Source organism: Lynx rufus, unplaced genomic scaffold, assembly GCF_022079265.1.
Source record: "Lynx rufus isolate CCGP_SWC_20201006 ecotype Redwood Valley unplaced genomic scaffold, mLynRuf1.p SCAF_12, whole genome shotgun sequence".
NCBI classification, from domain to species: domain Eukaryota; kingdom Metazoa; phylum Chordata; class Mammalia; order Carnivora; family Felidae; genus Lynx; species Lynx rufus.
In genome coordinates this window covers 67294433-67312869 of record NW_025814826.1, presented here as the reverse complement: position 1 = coordinate 67312869, position 18437 = coordinate 67294433, and the positions used below count along the sequence as shown (strand labels likewise).

Sequence of the window (18437 nt, the reverse complement as noted above, 5' to 3'; positions counted from 1 at the left end):
GGGTGGGGTCCGTGGGCTGGGGCCGGTGGGCTGGGTGGCGCCTAGGGAGGGGAACCCCTTGTCTGCCTGGTCCCCAGTGTCATTCTGTCTGCCTCAGGCACGGGAATCTGACTTCCCACGGCTGAGGCCAGTGTCCGGGGGTGTCCCTAGGTTCCCGGGACTCCGAGACCCTTCCCAGACCAGGTCTAAAGGAGCCCAGACTCCAAGCCCCACCTGTGGGGGACCCACAGGGCCCTGGGGATAGCCCGAGGGTTCTGGGGTCAGTGGGTGAATATCCCTCAGTGGAGGTGGGGCAAGGGCCTGGTTTATACCTCCCATGACCTCAGTGTGCCCCACCATCACCCCTGGGCAGGAGGAGGCCAAAAGAGCAGGCCCTGGAGGCCGTGGCGTTAGCGGAGGTTTTGGAAGTGAAGTGGGGAGGGGGGTGCTCCGGGCCCTTGCAGGAGTGGATCTGGGGGCCTGCCGGGCAGAAGGGCCCCTGTTTCCCAGCTCAGAGCGAGCATGTTTATGGGTGTGGGTGCGGTGAGCTGAAGCTGTAGTAGGCGGGGGGCATCCCCAAGGGGCCCTCCATTCTCACCCTGACCTCCAGGGTTGGGGGTCAGACAACAGCCCCCAGGGCCACAGCCAGGGCCCTCCTCCTGGCCTGCTCCTTCTCTCGCCTAGTGGTTTGGCCCCAGCCCCAGCCCCAGCCCCCACAGGGAGCGCCTGGTCTCCTTCTGGGGTGGACCGAGGGAAGTGGTAACGGTGACTGCCCTCTGCAGGGAGGTCTGAGGGGTCAGGCCAGTAGGCATCAGGCCTGCAGCCGGGGAAGCTGGAGCGCAGCAGAGGGAGAGGGCATGGTGGGGAGAGGGGAGGAGGGGAGGAGGGGAGGCGAGAGAGCGTGCTAGGCAGGCACGCAGCCGGCAGGTGGCGCCCAGGACTTGGATGGGCCTTGGATGCAGGCGCCGGGTCAGGGACAGAGGAGGGCGGAGCAGAGGGCAGGGGCGGCCGTGGGGCTGGGAGAGTGGGCTGCGTGGGAAGACCCCGGAACCCGCCCTGCTTCCACTCAAGGCCCCAGAGCCTCCCCACCCCCAGGTAAGGGACAAGCACAGCACCTCCCAGGGGGACCCCTGCCCACAGGGCGGTCTTCAGGGGGCGCTGACCCCGCCCCCGATGGCTGGCTCCGCCCCTTCCTCACTCTGTGGCCCAACCCGGCCTGAGCCCGCAGGCAGCTTGCCCTCCGCGCCCTGGCCCTTGTCTTAGGGGCCGGGGGCCCCCCCTCTGAAATGCTGCCCTTCCAACACCCCCACTCTGGCCAGGGCTCCGCAAGTGTGCCTGCGGGCCGGCGCTCTGTGCTGGGGAGAGATCTAAACGAACCCATGAAGGGGAAAAGACTCGGGCAGCGGTTGGGGGTGTGGACATCCATCGTGGTCTGTGCTGTGCACCAGTTTCTCAGCAACCTTGGACATTTCCTGACTCCCGGGACACTGGACGGCAGCCTGGAGCTCGGCCAGGGAGAGGAAGGAAGGGACAGAGGCCGGGTCCTGTCCGGCAAGGGTGGGAGAAGCCCGCTGGCCCCACCCGGCCTTCCCAATCAAGCTCCGCAGTCCACAGTGGCCTGCAGCGAACAGACAGGTGGCCCGAAGCCAGGAGGGGGCACGGTGCCCGCAGACGTTAGAGGGGTCATCTCCCACCTCAGAGCCCCCCCCCCCAGCCCCTCTGTACGGCGTCCCCCCGACCCTAGGGGTGGCTCCAGAGGTTGCTGCCACCCTTCCCAACCCCCCCCCCCCCCAGGCACCTGTCCCGGACATGGAGCTTAAGACCAAGAACGTAGATCAGGGCTGTGGGTTGTGAACCAGACGTGCCGGCCAGGTGTCCTGACCCACCTTGGGGTCGGTCACCACCATGAGCAGAGTGACACCCCCATCGGCTAAGGAGGCCGAGGCTCAGAGGGCATCTGGGGTTGCTCAGTCCACCTGCACAGTGACAGATGGGCAACGACAGTAATAAGGGGGCCGCTGGCTCCCCGGCAGGGTCCCCGGGGCCCCACCCCACACCGCCAGCCATCCCAAGTCTTCGTGAGACGCTCAGCGTGCGGCGTGGGTCCCCTTCTCCCACGTGATCTTTGCCGACCATCTTTCCAGAGAGATTACAGAACAGTGGACCCCCAACCCCAGGATGGCGGGTGGGGCTGGCCACATGATTGGTGGGGGCCACAGCCAGATGGAAATAAGGGACTTTTGCTCAAAGTTAGTAGGAGCTGCAAGACAGCTACGGCAGAGCACGGCCTGGGGCGAGAGACAGGTGCCGTCGAGGCACCCCTGTGCGGCAGCCCCTCGCAGCTGGGGACACAAGTTCACATCTGGGAGCCCAGGAGGCTTTGGCCCGGCAGACACTGGGCCCCCGAAGGCCAAGGATCAGCACGGCCCACGCCTGGCACCCCACAGGCCTGCAGCAGACGGGGAGGGCCCACGCCCACGAAGCGGGAACGGGGGAAGGCGCCGGCGTGGGGCAGCAGTGGGGCCCACAGCCGAGCAGGGTGGCCAGGCCGGCGGCTGGGGGACATCCAGGTCAGGACCCCCGGAGAGAGGCCTCACCTGGACAAGGCGTGCCCGGGCGGAGGTGACAGCCGTGAAGGGCAGGGGCCCAGGCCCCAGCCGCGAGGAAGGAGAGGGAGTAGCTCGCAGACAGACGCAGAAGGGGACCCCAAGCCACTGCCCCGTTTCCGGCAGGGGGGTGGCGCCGGGCAGGGGTCCCTCCAGGGCGGCCCCTCTGTGGCGCGGAGCCTGCCTGCGTGGGGAAGCTCCTCGCTGCGTCACGCTGAGCTATTCTCAGCCCGTCTCCTTCTATGGCTCCGGAAGTGTGCTTGGAGGCCGGCGCTCTGTGCTGGGGAGAGATCTAAATGGAGACGCAGGGAACGGCAGGAAAGTTGGCCACCACCCCCTCCCTGGCCGTCCTGAACCCCCAGCTCCGGGGGCGTCTGGCCAGGGCCAGCTGGCAGCACACCCCCCATCCTGGCTGGGCCGGCCACGCTCGGGACTCCTGCCGCATGATCCGGTCTGAGTCCCCTGGGCGTCCACGGGGGCGGCGCGGGAGGCACAGCCTGGCTGGGGGCCCAGTAGGGCAGAGAGGAGGGGGCGGCCGCGGGCTCCAACCCCCACAGCTGGGCCCCCAGCTGCTCCTGCCGAGTCCCCACAGGGCTTCCACCCCGAACTGCCAGGACACCGGGCCCCTGGCTCTCCCCATCCCTGAGACCCTCCTAACAGCCCTCAAACAGGCCCTGCCCACCCATAGCTTGGCTCTCCAGCACCTGCCCCTGCTCGGCCTAACGTCCCCCCTGCGGGCCACAGACTCAGGTCGGCGGCCTTGGTCTCCACCTTCACCCACGGCCCGTCTAGTCCCGCTCCCCTCCAGCTCTGCCCCCGGAGAGGGACAGAACCCAGCAGGGCCCCCTGCTCCCCCCTGCCCTGCCGGCGCACCTGTACCCGGCCCACCCCTGCTCACCCTCCGGCTCTCCCCACCCTTCAGGGCGCCTCTGGGCTGCTGGTCCCAAAACATCTGGGGTGCTGGGGAACTTGACCGGAGTCTCCTCAGGGTGGGACCCAGGTGGGTCTCGTCCACCCATGTGCCCAGAGCAAGCTGAGAGCCTGATGCAGTCAGCGAGCAAGAACATGGCTTCGTTGGACAGAAGACCAGGAAGGCACAGTCGCACACACATACACACTTACACGCCGCACACAAATGTGCACATGCGCGCACACACACACACATTCAACTGACACACCTCGAGGACCACATTGTGCTCGGGGGCTCTGAGGCGGGCATGAACAAGGCGGGGCAAGGTCACAAAAGACTCCGTTAACACAGCGCTAAGAGGCCGGGAAGACTTCCTGGAGGCGGTGACAGTGGGCTCAGAAGTAGACAACAGGTAAAACCATGATGAGTTTTTATGCTTAGGTTTTAAAACCCGAGAGGCCTCTGTCATTTGAACCGGGGGTGATGTGCACTCGGCTGGATGGGGCACTCCGGTGGAGGGGACAGACTGGCCACAGGTCCAGCCTCCTCCCTGCCACCCACCATTGCCGTCAGCCTCCGAGCCGCCCAAGCCGAGAACCTCGGCCACTGTTTAGTACAGTCTGCCTGTTGTGTGACAAGGACACCGCTGGGGCCAGAGGGGTTGAGTGATGCGCAGGAAGCCACACGGCGCCCCCAGGAGAAGTGGTGCGAGGAGGCAGGTGGCCCGTGGAATCTCAGACCCAGCCAGAGGCACCTGCCGGGCCGAGGGGACATTTTAGATCCAGACACCGCGTGGGTGGCCCCACGGTGGGAAGCGTGCATGGAGCGTGTCCCGGGCCCAGCTCCCTGTCCGGGGCTCCCGCCCCGCACACCTGCCTCCTGGAGTGGGGACGCCGAGGACCCCCCACCCTCGATGCCACAATGGCCTCCCTCCTGTCCTGTCGCGGGTCACAGTGGGGCGCCAGCCAGACTCCCTGGAGGCCATGGGCTGCTCCTTGAAGGGCAGAGTCATGACCTACTGGTGCCTGCAGTTCGCACGGGCCACACGCAGCCCGTGTCCTCCGGGGCCTATGGGGGTCGTGACGACACCCCATTTTAGGGGCAATCTGCACCTCCTGTGCCCCACCTTGCTTGGTGCCTCCCTTGTCGGGCTCAGGAACTGTTCTGAATGGATTACTGACTCGCCCCATGGCTGGAAGGGCAAAGGTTCTTTGCAGGGGAGAGTACTGATGCCAGGAAGGGGCAGGGCCGGGAGGACTTCAGAGGACTTACCCGCGGTTGCACAGGGCGCAGACTGAGCTCGCAGACGCCTCCAGGAGCCTGCAGCCTGTCCTCGCACGCCCTCACCACGGTGCCCTGGCTCTGCCTCCCTCGCTGTGGAGCTTGGACAAGTCCCTGGCCCTCTCTGGGCCTCGTCTTCCCCGCTCTGGAGGGCGGTGGTGAGGCGGGCCTCGGGCTCTGGGGCCTGACCTCCCGGCCCGGAGGGGATGCCTGCAGGACCCGAGGTGCGGCTGGCTGAGGCACCTCGGTGCCAGCATCTTGGAAAAATACAAAACTTTCCTTGGAGGCTGGATGGGGAGGGAGGCGCGAGGCAGGAGGCAGGAAGGAGGGAGGGGGGAGAGGGTCTGGTGTGTGGGGGCCCAGAACGAACAGGCTGCCTGTTCCAGGGACAGGACGCAGCACGCACACCCTGCCAAACCGCAGGGAAGAGGAAGTTTGGAAGGGGAGGATCGGAAGGAAAATGTTCCCTGGGCTCTGAGTGCTCGCTCACATACCTCTGCCTCCCGTGGGCAACCCCCCCCCCCCAAGCCAGCGCTCAGCCCCCCAGCTCGGGTCTCTCTCTCAACAGGACGCGTGCCTGCACCGCGGGGTCTGCTGACACCCCTGCCCCCAGCTGCCCTGGCCTCCCGGGGTCTCTCGGAGGCTGCTCTGGCTGTGGCAGGTGCATCAGGCGGGTGTGCCTGAGGGACCCCCCCCACTCTCATTAGCAGGTCCCCCCACCTCTTGAAACCTCCGTGAAAACAGGGCAAGAAAGTCTTGAGAAGTGAAACGGAGCCCTTGTCTCTTCCGCTATCCTGGCGCCCCCAGCTCTCTGCCCCTCCACCCACCACCCTTTCTTCCTCTTTGACCTTGGCCCAATCTCACCTCTAACACGTTGTGTCGGCCCCCCCCCCCCCCCGCCCTCTGCCTCTCCAGGCCTCCTCTGTGCCCCTGCTCCCTGCGCCCCGCTCCAGGGCAACAGGCCCCCAGGGGAGGGCCGCCGGGTAGGGGCAGGGCAGGGCCCAGGTGTTGGGCTCAGACCCCAGGCCTTTCTTCCAGCTGCTTCCCCCCCATGCCGCCCCACATCGTTGGGGCCTGTGCAGCCGCCCCGGTGCTGCCTCCGGAAGCAAGGAAGCAGCGAGGAGGAGCGCCCCCTCCCGAGGAGATGATGGAGGCGCTGGGCCGCCAGAGGGCCCGGGGGACCCAGGCAGCCCAGCCCCCCCTTTCTGCTGCACAAGGACGGGGCCACAGAGCTGGCGCAGGAGTGTCCCAAAGGAGCCTGTGCTCATAGCCTGGGTGCTGAGTGGTGTTAACGGCTGTGGCCCCAGGAGATCAGCTGGGAAAGCCTGAGGCCTGTGAGTCCCCGGGGCACAGGCAGCCTGGCGGCTCGATGAGGATTACCCGCCAGGCCAGCACAGCGGGGGCAGGGGACCTGCACTCAGGGCTCCCTAGGGGACAGGACTGGGTCACAGAGCAGCCAGAGGAAGGCAGGTCCAGCGGGGGCCACAGGCTCTGCTTGGGGTGCAGTGGGGATGTGGCTCCCCGAGGCCGTGACTTTGGGAGGGAGACGTCACCTTGAAATAGGCATCTTAGCATCACAGGCCAGCACCCGCGGTCTGGGAGCCTCGAGCCCCAGTGGAAGACCGGACCCCAGAGGGGGCCGAATGGGGGGCGGGGTGGGGGGTGTTGCTGCCTGGATCCAGTGTCGGGCAGACCCCCCTGCCCCACGGAGCCCTCCTGCTAAAGTAGGTTCAAGGAGCAGCTGGCCACCTTGGGTCCGGCGGTGGGGGTGGGGTTCCCCAGGCCCTCCCTCCCTCCCTGTGCAGCTTACCCCTCCCCCCTCCCTCTCCCCAACCCGCAGCCCCGAGCGGTCCTGCTCCGGGTGAGGCCCAGGGCTGGAGGCCCTCACTCTGTGCCTTCACCCCTGCTTGAGGGGGAGAGGGGCACCGCGGAGCAGGGCAGGGCAGACCCCCCATCCCACCCCCCTCGCGGCAGCGGGGAGCCAGCAGCGAAGAATGGAGCCCAGGGCCCCAGTGCGGGGGTTTGCTGAGGGCTTCTGGGGCGATAATTGGGCGGCGATTAAGTGTTCCGAGCAGAGGCTGTCGCCTGTCACCTGTGCTGGCCAGCACTGCGCAGCCTCCCTGCAGGTCCCTGGCCGTCTCCGCGTGACCCGCCAGCACCCCCTTCCCTGGACTGTGCCTCCTCACGCCCACGGCAGGCCGGTGTGACCGCGGCGGAGGGGGCACCGAGAGACCCCCCCCCCCCCCCCACAGAGGTGGTGCTCGCCCAGCCCCTGGCCCCGCACCCTCTGGGCCCTGGCTGAGCTCCCCTCTCCCGGGAGCCCTGCTGCTGTGTTGTGGGGTGCAGCCGGGGCTGGAGGTCACTGTGGGGCTGAGACCCAGAGAGCCGTGCCTGGCCGGGGCCACCCAGCTGGTCGGGAGACCTGGGCCCGAGTGTCACAGGGGCCACACGCGGTCTTTGTGGGCCGCTGGCCATTCAGGTGCTGGCTCTCTGGCACTCCCACGGGCACACGCGGCGTGCGCACACACACGTGTGAGTGTGGCCTCTGCCCAGCTAGCTCATCAGGTGTCCCCCTGACAACGGCCCTGAGACACAAGCCCCGGCTCACCCCAGACACGCACAGACTCACGGCTACGTGCGGCCCCCGTGGTGACCAGCCAGCCACACGTGTGGGCCGGGCCACACTCCCCACCACCGCACAGACACCTCACACAAGGCCACACGCAGGCCTGCGGCCTCCTGCCGCTCCCAGGAACCCAGCCGGCAGGGCTGGGCCGCCAGGGCTGGGCAGCTCGGGGATTCCTGTTCTCACAGCTCCTCTGCCCGGCTTCCCCTCCCTACTCCGCGCTGCCCCGCCACCCTCCCTCTCTGCCCACCCACTCGCCTTTAATTAGAAATGCCAGGAGAGCGATTTTGGGCAAGCTTTTGCCAGAAAGACGTCCCCCCCCCCAACCAGGGGTGGGAGCTCAGAAGGGGAAAGGAGACAGATTGGCTGGGGTGGGGTGAGGGCTTCCAGGAGAGCAGGGGGAAGGGGCTGGGGGGGGCAGGAGTGGGGATTCCAGAGAGTGTGTGAGTCAGATGAGGGGACAGGTGGGGGTATGAGTGTGTCTGTGGGGAGGTGGGTGGGGGTATGAGTGTGACTGGGGGGCGAGTGGGGGGTATGAGTGTGACTGGGGTGGGTGGGGGTATGAGTGTGTCTGGGGTGGGTGGGGGTATGAGTGTGTCTGGGGGATGGGTGGATAGTGGGTATGGGTGTGTGTGAGGGGTGGGCGGGCGGGGGCATGTGCCAGTGTGCGCCCTGTGTCTGCGGGAGGGTGCAAGGGGCTGCGGTCTCTTGACTCACTGGCCGTGTGTCTGCAGGCCTCTGGCCGTGACCAACGAGTGCTACCTGTGCCCGCAGAACGTCGCAGGGCCTGGGACCCAGAACCATCCATCCTGGGGTAACCCAGAAAGGGTGTCCCTCCCCCACCACTGTTGCCAGGGAGGCAGAAGGGGCCTCCCTCCCGAGGGAATCTCAGCTTCCGGAGCCCCATTCCTTATATGGTGTTTACTTCTCTCTGCCTCTCCTGACTGCTAGGCTGCCGGCACCCCTTCTCCTCCACCCCCGCCTCCTCCTTCCTTCCCTCCCCTCCCTCCCCTCCTTCTCCTCCTTCCTTCCCCCTCCCCCTCCTCCTTCTCCTTCCTTCTCTTCCTTCCTTCCCCCTCCTCCCTCTCCCTCCTCCTTCTCCCTTCCCCCTCCCCCTCTTCCTTCTCCTTTCCCTCCTCCTCCTCCTCCCTTCCCTCCTCCTTCTCCTCTCTTCCCTCCTTTCCTTCCCCTCCTTCCTTCCCCCTCCCCCCCCCCTCCTTCTGCTCCCTTCCCTCCTCCCCCTAACCCCTTCCATCCTCTCAGAAGTCTTGGAGCTTCTGACCAGGTTCCCTCTGTGTCTTGGGGGCTTCAGGGAGCAGTACCCCTTCATCTCCTCCACTGCCCTCACAACCCCCCCTCCCCCCTCCCGCCTCCCCGCAGGGATTGGCGTCCAGACTTCCCCCGGAGGCACCACAGGGACAAGTCTTGGGCCTTCCCAAAGGCGTGGGAGTGGGGGCAGCGGGCGGTCCAGTCCAGCCATTGCCACGCTGGTGTCACACATCCACACCACTGTCAGGGGCCCGGGCAGCGCCCAGGCCTGGGTGCACGACCCTCCCACGTGGGATGCAGGACCAGCCCAGGGCCTCCCTCCCCCCCTTCCCCCCCCCCCCCCCCCCCCCGACTCGACAGCACCCCAGGGAACGGATAGGCAGGAGCTGGAGGCCACACCAGGGAACTCACCCCTGGCGCCTGGGAGCGCGTCCAGGAAAGCTAGGAGCCTTGGGCTCCAGGAAAGGAGGGGGTCTGGGTGTCTGTCGGGGTCGCTGCCGGGACTCATCCGCGGCTCAACACCCCGCGACCCCGGGCCGGGCCGAGGCAGGGGTGGGGGCGCTGAGGCCCCGGGAGAGCGGACTCAAGCACCACCCCGCCCCCCTAGGAAGGACCGACACCAGAGAGGGGGCAGCGGACCCGGGATCCCTGGGGGAGGGGCTTCCTCCTAACCTTTGGGCGCGTGGGGGCGGCAACCGACCCGCCCCGAGCCCCCGGGGGCACACACCTGCGCTTCCCCGCCGGTCGCGGGCAGGGGCGTGTCGCCGGGTCCGGCCACCTTCCCTCGCCCCGCGGGCTGAATGAGCCGGGGAGGGGGCGCAGGGAGCCAGCCGGCGGATTAGTCACCCCGGCCGATGGCGCGTGCAGGGGGTGGGTGCTCCCTCGGCGCCGGGAGCGCGGGCGGGCGTGGGGGGCGGGGCGCGCGGGGCGGGGCGGCTCGCCGGGGCCAATGGGAGCGGGGGCTCGGCGAGGGGCCGCCCACGGCCGCGCCAGCCGCATAAAGAGCCCGCGCCGGCGGCTGGCCGCAGAGCTCGGCGCCGCCGCTCCGGCCGCTCTCCGCCGCTCTCCCTGCGCTGCCCGCGCTCCCCGCCGCTCTCCCTGCGCTCCGCCGCGCCCGCGCCGAGGACACCGAGGACCCGGCTCCACCGCGCCGCCGGCCCAGGGGCACTTCGCAGCCCGCCGCCTCCCGCCCGTCCGAGCGCCGCGGCCACCTGCTCACTCCCTCCGATGGAGCTGGACCACATGACGAGCGGCGGCCTCCACGCCTACCCCGGGCCGCGGGGCGGGCCGGCCGCCAAGCCCAACGTGATCCTGCAGATCGGTAAGTGCCGGGCCGAGATGCTGGAGCACGTGCGGAGGACCCACCGGCACCTGCTGACCGAGGTGTCCAAGCAGGTGGAGCGGGAGCTGAAGGGGCTGCACAGGTCGGTGGGTAAGCTGGAGAGCAACCTGGACGGCTACGTGCCCACCGGCGACTCGCAGCGCTGGAAGAAGTCCATCAAGGCCTGCCTGTGCCGCTGCCAGGAGACCATCGCCAACCTGGAGCGCTGGGTCAAGCGCGAGATGCACGTGTGGCGGGAGGTCTTCTACCGGCTGGAGAGGTGGGCCGACCGCCTGGAGTCCATGGGCGGCAAGTACCCCCGTGGGCGGCGAGCCGGCCCGCCACACCGTGTCCGTGGGCGTCGGGGGTCCCGAGAGCTACTGCCACGACGCCGATGGGTACGACTACACGGTCAGCCCCTACGCCATCACCCCGCCCCCCCGCCGCCGGCGAGCTGCCCGGGCAGGAGCCCGCCGAGGCCCAGCAGTACCCGCCCTGGGCGCCCGGCGAGGACGGGCAGCCCGGCCCCGGCGTGGACACGCAGATCTTCGAGGACCCGAGGGAGTTCCTCAGCCACCTGGAGGAGTACCTGCGGCAGGTGGGCGGCTCCGAGGAGTACTGGCTGTCCCAAATCCAGAACCACATGAACGGGCCGGCCAAGAAGTGGTGGGAGTTCAAGCAGGGCTCCGTGAAGAACTGGGTGGAGTTCAAGAAGGAATTCCTGCAGTACAGCGAGGGCACGCTGTCCCGCGAGGCCATCCAGCGCGAGCTGGACCTGCCCCAGAAACAGGGGGAGCCGCTGGACCAGTTCCTGTGGCGCAAGCGGGACCTGTACCAGACGCTGTACGTGGACGCCGAGGAGGAGGAGATCATCCAGTACGTGGTGGGCACCCTGCAGCCCAAGCTGAAGCGCTTCCTGCGGCACCCGCTGCCCAAGACCCTGGAGCAGCTCATCCAGAGGGGCAAGGAGGTGCAGGATGGCCTGGACCAGGCCTCCGAGCCCGCCGGCCCCCAGCTGCCCGCCGAGGAGGAGGCCGAGGCCCTCACGCCGGCCCTCACCAGCGAGTCTGTGGCCAGCGACCGGACCCAGCCTGAATAGAGGGCGGCCCAGGCCGCAGCCCGCCCGCCACCCCCCGCCCGTGGCCTTTGCCAACCGGGACTGTCCGAGCCGGGCCGAGCCCCGTGCGGGGGAGCCCTCGTCCCCCGCCCGCTGGGCACCCCACCTCCGCCTCCCGGCCGGACTCGCGCAAACACGCGTCACCCAGACGTGGACACTCTCCCCCCACCCCCCCAGCAGCAAAGGAGCCCCCCCTCCCCCGTCCTGCGGGGCTCCTGCCTCGTCACCTGCCTTTCTCCTGTCTGTCTTTCCCGGCCCCCATCCGCACCCTGCACACTCTCAGGCCATGACCCGACTTCCAGGCTCCCTTATTCCACCCCGCGCCTGGGCCTTCCGGGCATTCAGAGGTCAAGTGTCCGGGCGGCACAGGCCAGTGCGCACCAAGCTCGAGGGACGCCCCGGAACAGACGCGAAGACAGACCGGTGCCGCCGGAACCCTGGCTTCGGCGCGCTGCCTTCTCCTGGCAGTCGCTGCGCGGCCGGCTGGCACTCTCGTCGCCGCCTCGGGCAGCTGGCCAGCCTCGGGCCACGAGGCCCCTCCTCCTGGAGGACAGCTGAAGCGTAAGACGCAGCAGCAGCAGCAGCAGCAGCAGACCTGGCGTCCTGGTGCCTCCTGGCCCCTCAGGTGAGCCCCTGCCCCACGGCACCACCCCGGGGGGGGGGGGGGGCGCTGTAGAGTAGGGAGGACCCAGGGCCCGTCCATTTTCCGGGTGAGCCCACTGAGGCTCAGAGGCATCCCCGGCGAGTTAGCTGCAGGGGTGGGGTGTTGGGGGGCTGCAGCGCAGAGCGGTGGGGAAGGAGCAGAGACCCCAGGGATCGGGGAGGAGGGCTGGGGGAGTGCTGAGCCAGCTCTCACACCACCGACCCGACCCGGTGCTTTCTCCTCAGCATCAGTGATTCACGCCAGCCTGGAAAAGGATTGGCTGGGCTCGATGACTCACCCACGGCGGGCGGAGGGTCCCACAGGGCCCGAGTCCTCACACTCAGCTGAGGAGCCCGGAGACTGACGGCAGGTAAGGGGCCCCAGCTCTCCCACCGAGACCCTATCCCTCGGCTGTCCTCCCCGGGGCCCCAGGCCCGGCGGCCCCCAGCGGCGCTCTGGGCCAGCCGGGGGCCGCCCCATAACGTCCACCCACACCCTTCCTGCGGAGCTCCTCCCAGCCTCTGGCCTGTCCCTGACCCCCCCCCCCCCCCGTGTCTTTCTTTCAGGTCCCAAGGCTCCCACAGAGTCTTTGCTGCTTGCCTGGCACTTCCCCTCCCTCTCCTCCTGCAAAAGCTGCCTGCACACGAGGAGACGTTGAGGTCGGCGAGAGGGGCTGCAGAGAGGACAGGCCCGGCGGAGAGCTGGAGGTGAAGACGGGCCAGCGTGAGGGCCAGGGCCTGCCGCCAGGCCTGCCCCGCTGGCCACCAGCCCTCCCGCCCCCAGGTCCGCTGCGGCTGGAGTCGGGGTCGGCTACCTCGGGCCCTGCCTCGCTCCAGCCCAGGAACCCCCGGCCACGGCACGGCGGCCGTCCTCTCCCACCAGAGCTTTCCGGGAGCTCTGACGCCGAGGCCACAGCCCCTGCTCCCGCCCGCAGCCCCAGGCCCGCAGCCCCAGCAGTGTCCAGAAGCCTCTGCCCCTGGGGCTTAAGCGGGCTCTCTGCCAGGCCCCGCCATTGCCAGGGTCCGGACCCCCACCTCTCCAAACACCAGCACCCCGGTGCAGACTGGCCACTCAGGTCTGTAGCCCCAGCAGGCCCTGGCTGGGGGGTCCTCCTTTCCACCTGTCCAGTGGGGGTTCCCAGGTTCAGAAGACTGGTGTCTGCAGAAGATTCTGTCAACCCCGACATCATGCACTCCTGCCAGCACCCCCAGATTTTATTTTTGCACATAAGCCATAACCCACACTCACAAGCTGGCACGGGCTGCAGGGAGGCCCCAGGGTCCTCAAGAGGGTGTGGCCAGCCCTCCCTGTCCCCAGTGGATCAGGCCTTGATGTCAGGCCAAGCTGTGTGCAGCCCCCTGTCACCTTCCCTGAAGACAGACTTTTTAAGTTTTTGTTAATAAAACACTGAAACTTCTCGGTGCGCGCTGTCATTTCTCTGTGGACTTGGGTTGGCGGGCATGGAGTGCGGAGGGAGGCAGCTCGGGGTGGTGGGTCCCTGGAGCCCCCACAAGTGCAGACTGAAGGGTCTCTGGGGACCTAGGGAGCACAGGCCCATCACCCCACAGGCCAGTTGGTCAGGGTCCTGGATCCTCAGGGTAGAAGGGCCTTAGGGGCTCCCCCCACAGAAGCGAACGCCTGAGGCGGCCGGCAGTGGGTGAGACTGGGCGGAGCCCTCGTTGTAGCTGAGCTGAGCACTGTGCCCCCAAATCCTCCGCCCACTGCCTGCTGGGGTGTGTGTGGTGGGGGTGTCCTAAGAAGTCTGCTGCCAGGGCTCAGCCCACACGGAGGCCTAGGGCTAGAAGCCAAGGGGTTCTTCTCGGGCATCGAGCCCCGGGGACCCAGGCAAGGCAAGATCCCCACTGGGAGGTGACCCTGACAAGTCCTGGGTCATAAACTTGGTCTCTCCAAGCCTGTCTCCTCATCTGCAAAATGGGCATACCATCACTAATCTAATCCACGCGTGGGTTCGAGAACTGAGACACGAGGGCCGTTCGATGCCCCGTGGGCGGTTGGCCTCGCCTGCCTCTGTGAGGTCACCAGGCCCCCAAGACAGAGGGAGAGATAGCCTGGTGGGGGCTCAAACCCCTGTTCCAGCCAGCGTTCAAGGAGAAGCAGGCCCAGTGGGGGTGGATGGTGAGCGGTTGGTTGTGAGCAGTTTTCTTGCTCAGTTGTGGGCCCGGCTAGGCCAGTGCATAGGCCGTAGGGCAGGCTGGAACCCCCCTCCCCCCCCACCCCCCCCCCACTCCCCGGGCTCAGGCTGAGCTACCGTGGGACAGCTTCTTCCTAGGTGATGGCTCAGCTCTGCTCTTAAGACCCATCAACGGATTGAGCCAGACCCACCCAGATTGCCTTGGTGATGATCTCCCTTAAAGTCAACTGACGATAGGCTTCGGTCACACCTGCAAAAGGCCTTCATAAGAGTTTGATTGGATGCCCGGGGACGGTTCCCTAGCTAGGCTGACGTGTACAAGTGACCAGCCCCAGTGCCACAGTCATGGACAGGGGCTTGTCAGGTACCCAGCACAGGTCCTGCCCCTCCAAAGGGGCTGCTCTGCTCCGGGGGCGGGGGCAGGGAGTGTGAGCCCCGCCCAGCCTGGGGAGGGCTGCCCCTGCTAGAGCTTCGATGCAGCATCGTGGTGGAGGACGCGGCCTGCTGGGCACACAGGGGAGACCCGGGGCGGGCAGGAAATGAGCCGGAGCAGAAAGCAACACCTGCCACAAGGAAATGTCGTCACCCTCCGCATGGAGAGGGCTGGCGGCCCTGAGCACGGTGCTCCCGTGGCGAAAAGGCAGCCTCTTCCCTATTCTTCCCTCGTATTTCTTTTAAATAATGGCAACTCTGACAAGAATGGGGAGAGGAAATTGACGGGAACAGGAGGCAGGGGCACCATGGTGATGCCTGGGAGGCAGGGATTTCTCCCGGAGACAGGCTACAGCTCACATCAAAGGCTGGAAACTGTAGGGGCCTTTTCTTTTCAATAAGAAGTTACTTCCGGCAATCGGTAATCGGGTGATTGTGAAACAGGCTCTCGGAGCACTTGCAGTAAGTAAGGGAGATGTGGCTGAGTCCCTGTGTCCTCAGAGCGGGCGGAAGGCGGAGCAGGGGGGGCTCGTGGGGTGGAGGGGCCCAGCCCCAGTGACTCTGGGCACAGGATGTTCCCCATAAGGGCCCGCCTCACCCCTCCCCGGTCCCGCCCATCCATTGTCACAGACCACCCAGCCTCCTCTCCTGACTAGGCGGTGGGGGAGACTTGAGGCACGGGGAGGGGCTGTGCTTGCCTCCTTTTGGGGATCAGTGCTGGGACTGGAGGCAGGGCGTCCAGGAGCCCTGGGGGACTCACCCTGCCGACCCAGCTTGGTGGGGGCTTCTGAGCCACGTGGACGTAAGCTCAAGTTCCCAGGGATGCCTTTTCTAGAAAATCAAGTCTGCCCATAGCGCTGGCGTGAGGGTCCGTGGGCAGGGTGCCCAGGCCGCAGTGCGTGCTCAGTGGGTGCCCTGCTGCCCCTGCAGAGCTCAGTGGGGACTTGGGCCTTGCATATCCCCTGAGGTGCTGTTGGGGATGGGCCGCTGGCCACAGCAGTTAGGAAACTGCCTCAAAGGGGCACCTGGGGGACTCAGTTAAGTGTCCGACTTCGGCTCAGGTCATGGTCTCACAGTTTGTGGGTTCAAGCCCCGCGTCGGGCTCTGTGCTGACGGCTTGGGGCCTGGTGCCTGCTTCGGATTCTGTGTCTCCCTCCCTCTCTGCCCCTCCCCCGTTCGTGCTCTGTCTCTGTCTCTCTCTCTTTCAGAATAAATAGACATAAAACAATTGTTTTTTAAAAAAGGAAACTGCAGGAAGAAAGGGGCTGGGGAAAGTGTAGCAGTCAGAGGGAGGTCCAGCCGCTGTAACAAAGAGGCCCGACAAACAAAACAGCTTATTTTCTGCCACATAAACATGTGGCTGGCAGCTGGGCTCTATCTGCTTACTCAGGACCTTCCGAGGGCTCTGCCGCCCCCAGGCCACTGTCTCCGTCTGCTGGTGAAGGCCAGAGGAAGGGCCCAGAGACAGGAAAGGCATACCGTAGTGTTTAGGCCCAGGGAGGCCCGGGGAGGAGGCCCATCGCTGCCAGCCACAGCCAGCACAGGGGATGCTGTCTCGGGTCCGCAGGCAGCTGCCAAGGGCCCACACGCGTGCAGGAGGGAGGGAGAGGTCTCGGTGGACAGCCGGAGGACAGAAGGCCACATGGAGGACCGTTTGGGGTGATGTGAACTCCACCCTGCCCAACGAAGGTCTGGCCTCTGGCCTCGGCTGCTGGGAGGTCACCGCCAAGCCCGGGGACATCCAGAGTCCAGTGTCCTTGCTTCCCCGGGGCTCTGGGCCACACGGGATCGGCTCGGCCTCCCGAGGGGCCAGAGACTGAGGTCAGCCACGCGGGCAGTGAACCAGGTCTATGCGACGGAAGCCAGATAAAGGCCTCGCACGCCGGGGCTGGGGGCTTCCCCGGTTGGCGACGCTGGTGCGTGCCATCACGTCGCTGCCCACGGCCCCACGGGGAGGGGACAGTTTGCACCCTCCTGGGCCCTGCCCGGTGCGCCCCAACCCCTGGCTGATGGTGGTGTGTGTCCTTTCCCCGCGATAAACCGTGACTGCGAGCGTGATGCCCCCCGGGGGTGCTGGGAGTCCTCCTGGCGGACGATCCCGGGGACCCCAGAGTCTACAGCTGGCATCAGAAGTGAGGGTGATCCGGAGGATTGTTCCAGGTGACACCATTTCACAGGTGATGTGACTCTAGTCCATAAGGGACTTTTAACTCCAAGAGGATTTAGGATTAACGTAGACACTTAAAAGAGAGATGGGGCGCCGTGGTTCAGTCGGACTTCGGCTCAGGTCACGATCTCACGGCTCACGGGTTCAAGCCCTGCCCCCGGCTCTGTGCTGACAGCGCGGAGCCTGCTTCGTATCCTCTGTCTCCCTCTCTCTCTCTCCCCCACTCGTGTTCCCTCTCTCAAAAATAAATAAACTAAAAAAGAAATTTAAAAGAGAATCAACCTCAAAACGTTACCATCTTTGCCAAGAATTAGTATGTGCTTCATATTTTAAGCATTTTCACACTGCAGACAATTTGGCTGATAGAAATGATGCTGACGCGGACTGTCTCACTGGGCCCCTGGTTACGCTCGCGGCTTTGGGTAGAAACCATATACGATTTTATGTACAGTGTCGGAACGTTGGGAAGAGCTTAAGAACCACCATACCGTTCAGCATCATTTACTGAGTTTATAATAATTGAGTTTTTGGAAACTTCACGTCTGACAAAGTAGATTCCATGTAGAATATATTAATCTTGTGGATGTAGCTTAAAAGGCTTGAAGACAGGGGCACCCGCGTGGCTCAGTCAGTCGAACGTTGGACTTTGGCTCAGGTCACGATCTCACGGTTCGGTTCATGGGTTCGAGCCCCGCATCTGGCTCTGCACCGAGAGTATAGAGCCTGCTTGGGATACTCTCTGCCCCTCCTCTCCCCCTGCCCCTCTCCCCCTCCCTCTGCCCTTCCCCCCCTCCTTACCTCTCCACCTCTCTCTGCCCCTCTCCCCACCCGCTCTGCTCCTCTCCCCTCTGCCCTTCCCCCTCTCTCTGTCCCTTCCCAGAGTGCTGGCCTGCCACAGGCAAGGTCTCTCTCTCTCTCTCTCTCAAAAAGAAAAGGCTTGAAGACATAAATGGGACCAAACGTTACTTTGAAGTGCCCTCAAGTGGCTCTGAGCAGTGAGGACTGCAGTGTAACTTGGAATCTGAAGGGAAAGCTTGGTTGGGGGTCGGTAATTGGCCTGTTCCAGCACTAGTTTAAAGAACAAAGTGGCCTCTGAGCCCTCGGCCCAGCACAGGAGCGCTCCCTCGCAGGGGACTGCCGTCCCCGTGCCCCTTGAGTGACTGGTGGCCACTGTCCAGCTGACCTGTCCTGCCCCCGATGCCCCCGCTCCCCATCTCGTCCCCTGCTCTGCTCCCCGGGCTCCTGCTTTTCCTCCTTCTTCCCTCCTCTTCCTTTCAGTTGGATCTCTTTGGGGTCTCCGGGTCCCTGTTGTCTCTGTCTCCATCTCTCTCTGTCTCTCTCCTTTATGACAGGATTCCCATGATAGGGTCCCCTAAGATGGGCTCCCTAGAAGAGGATCCCCTAGGACAGGATCCCCTAGGGCTGGCTCCTCTAGGACAGGATCCCCTAGGACAGGCTCCTCTAGGACAGGATCCCCTAGGACGGGATCCCCTATGATGGGTGCCTCTAGGATGGGATGCTCTAGGGTGGGCTCCTCTAGGACGGGATCCCCTAGGACAGGATCCCCCAGGACACGATCCCCTAGGACAGGCTCCCCTGGGACAGGATCCCCTAGGACAGGCTCCTCTAGGACAGGATCCCCTAGGACAGGCTCCCCTGGGATGGGCTCCCCTAAGACAGGATCCCCCAGGACGGGATCCCCTAGGACAGGCTCCTCTAGGACAGGATCCCCTAGGACGGGATCCCCTATGATGGGTGCCTCTAGGATGGGATGCTCTAGGGTGGGCTCCTCTAGGACGGGATCCCCTAGGACAGGCTCCCCTGGGACAGGCTACCCTGGGATGGGGTCCCCTAGGACAGGATCCCCTAGGTTGGGGTCCCCTTCGACAGCCCCATATTCTCAACCTGGAAACTGAGGCACAAGGAGGTACAGG

General features: G+C 65.9%; 1 protein-coding gene across 1 annotated transcript; it reads left to right on the top strand.

Moving 5' to 3' along the window:
* The first annotated feature begins 9898 nt into the window (after positions 1-9898).
* ARC (activity regulated cytoskeleton associated protein) lies at positions 9899-11728 on the top strand. The gene is given in 3 exon segments (XM_047073830.1): positions 9899-10309; positions 10311-10427; positions 10429-11728. Coding segments are annotated over 3 exon segments (1191 nt in total). The 3' UTR covers positions 11092-11728.
* The last annotated feature ends 6709 nt before the right edge of the window (positions 11729-18437 follow it).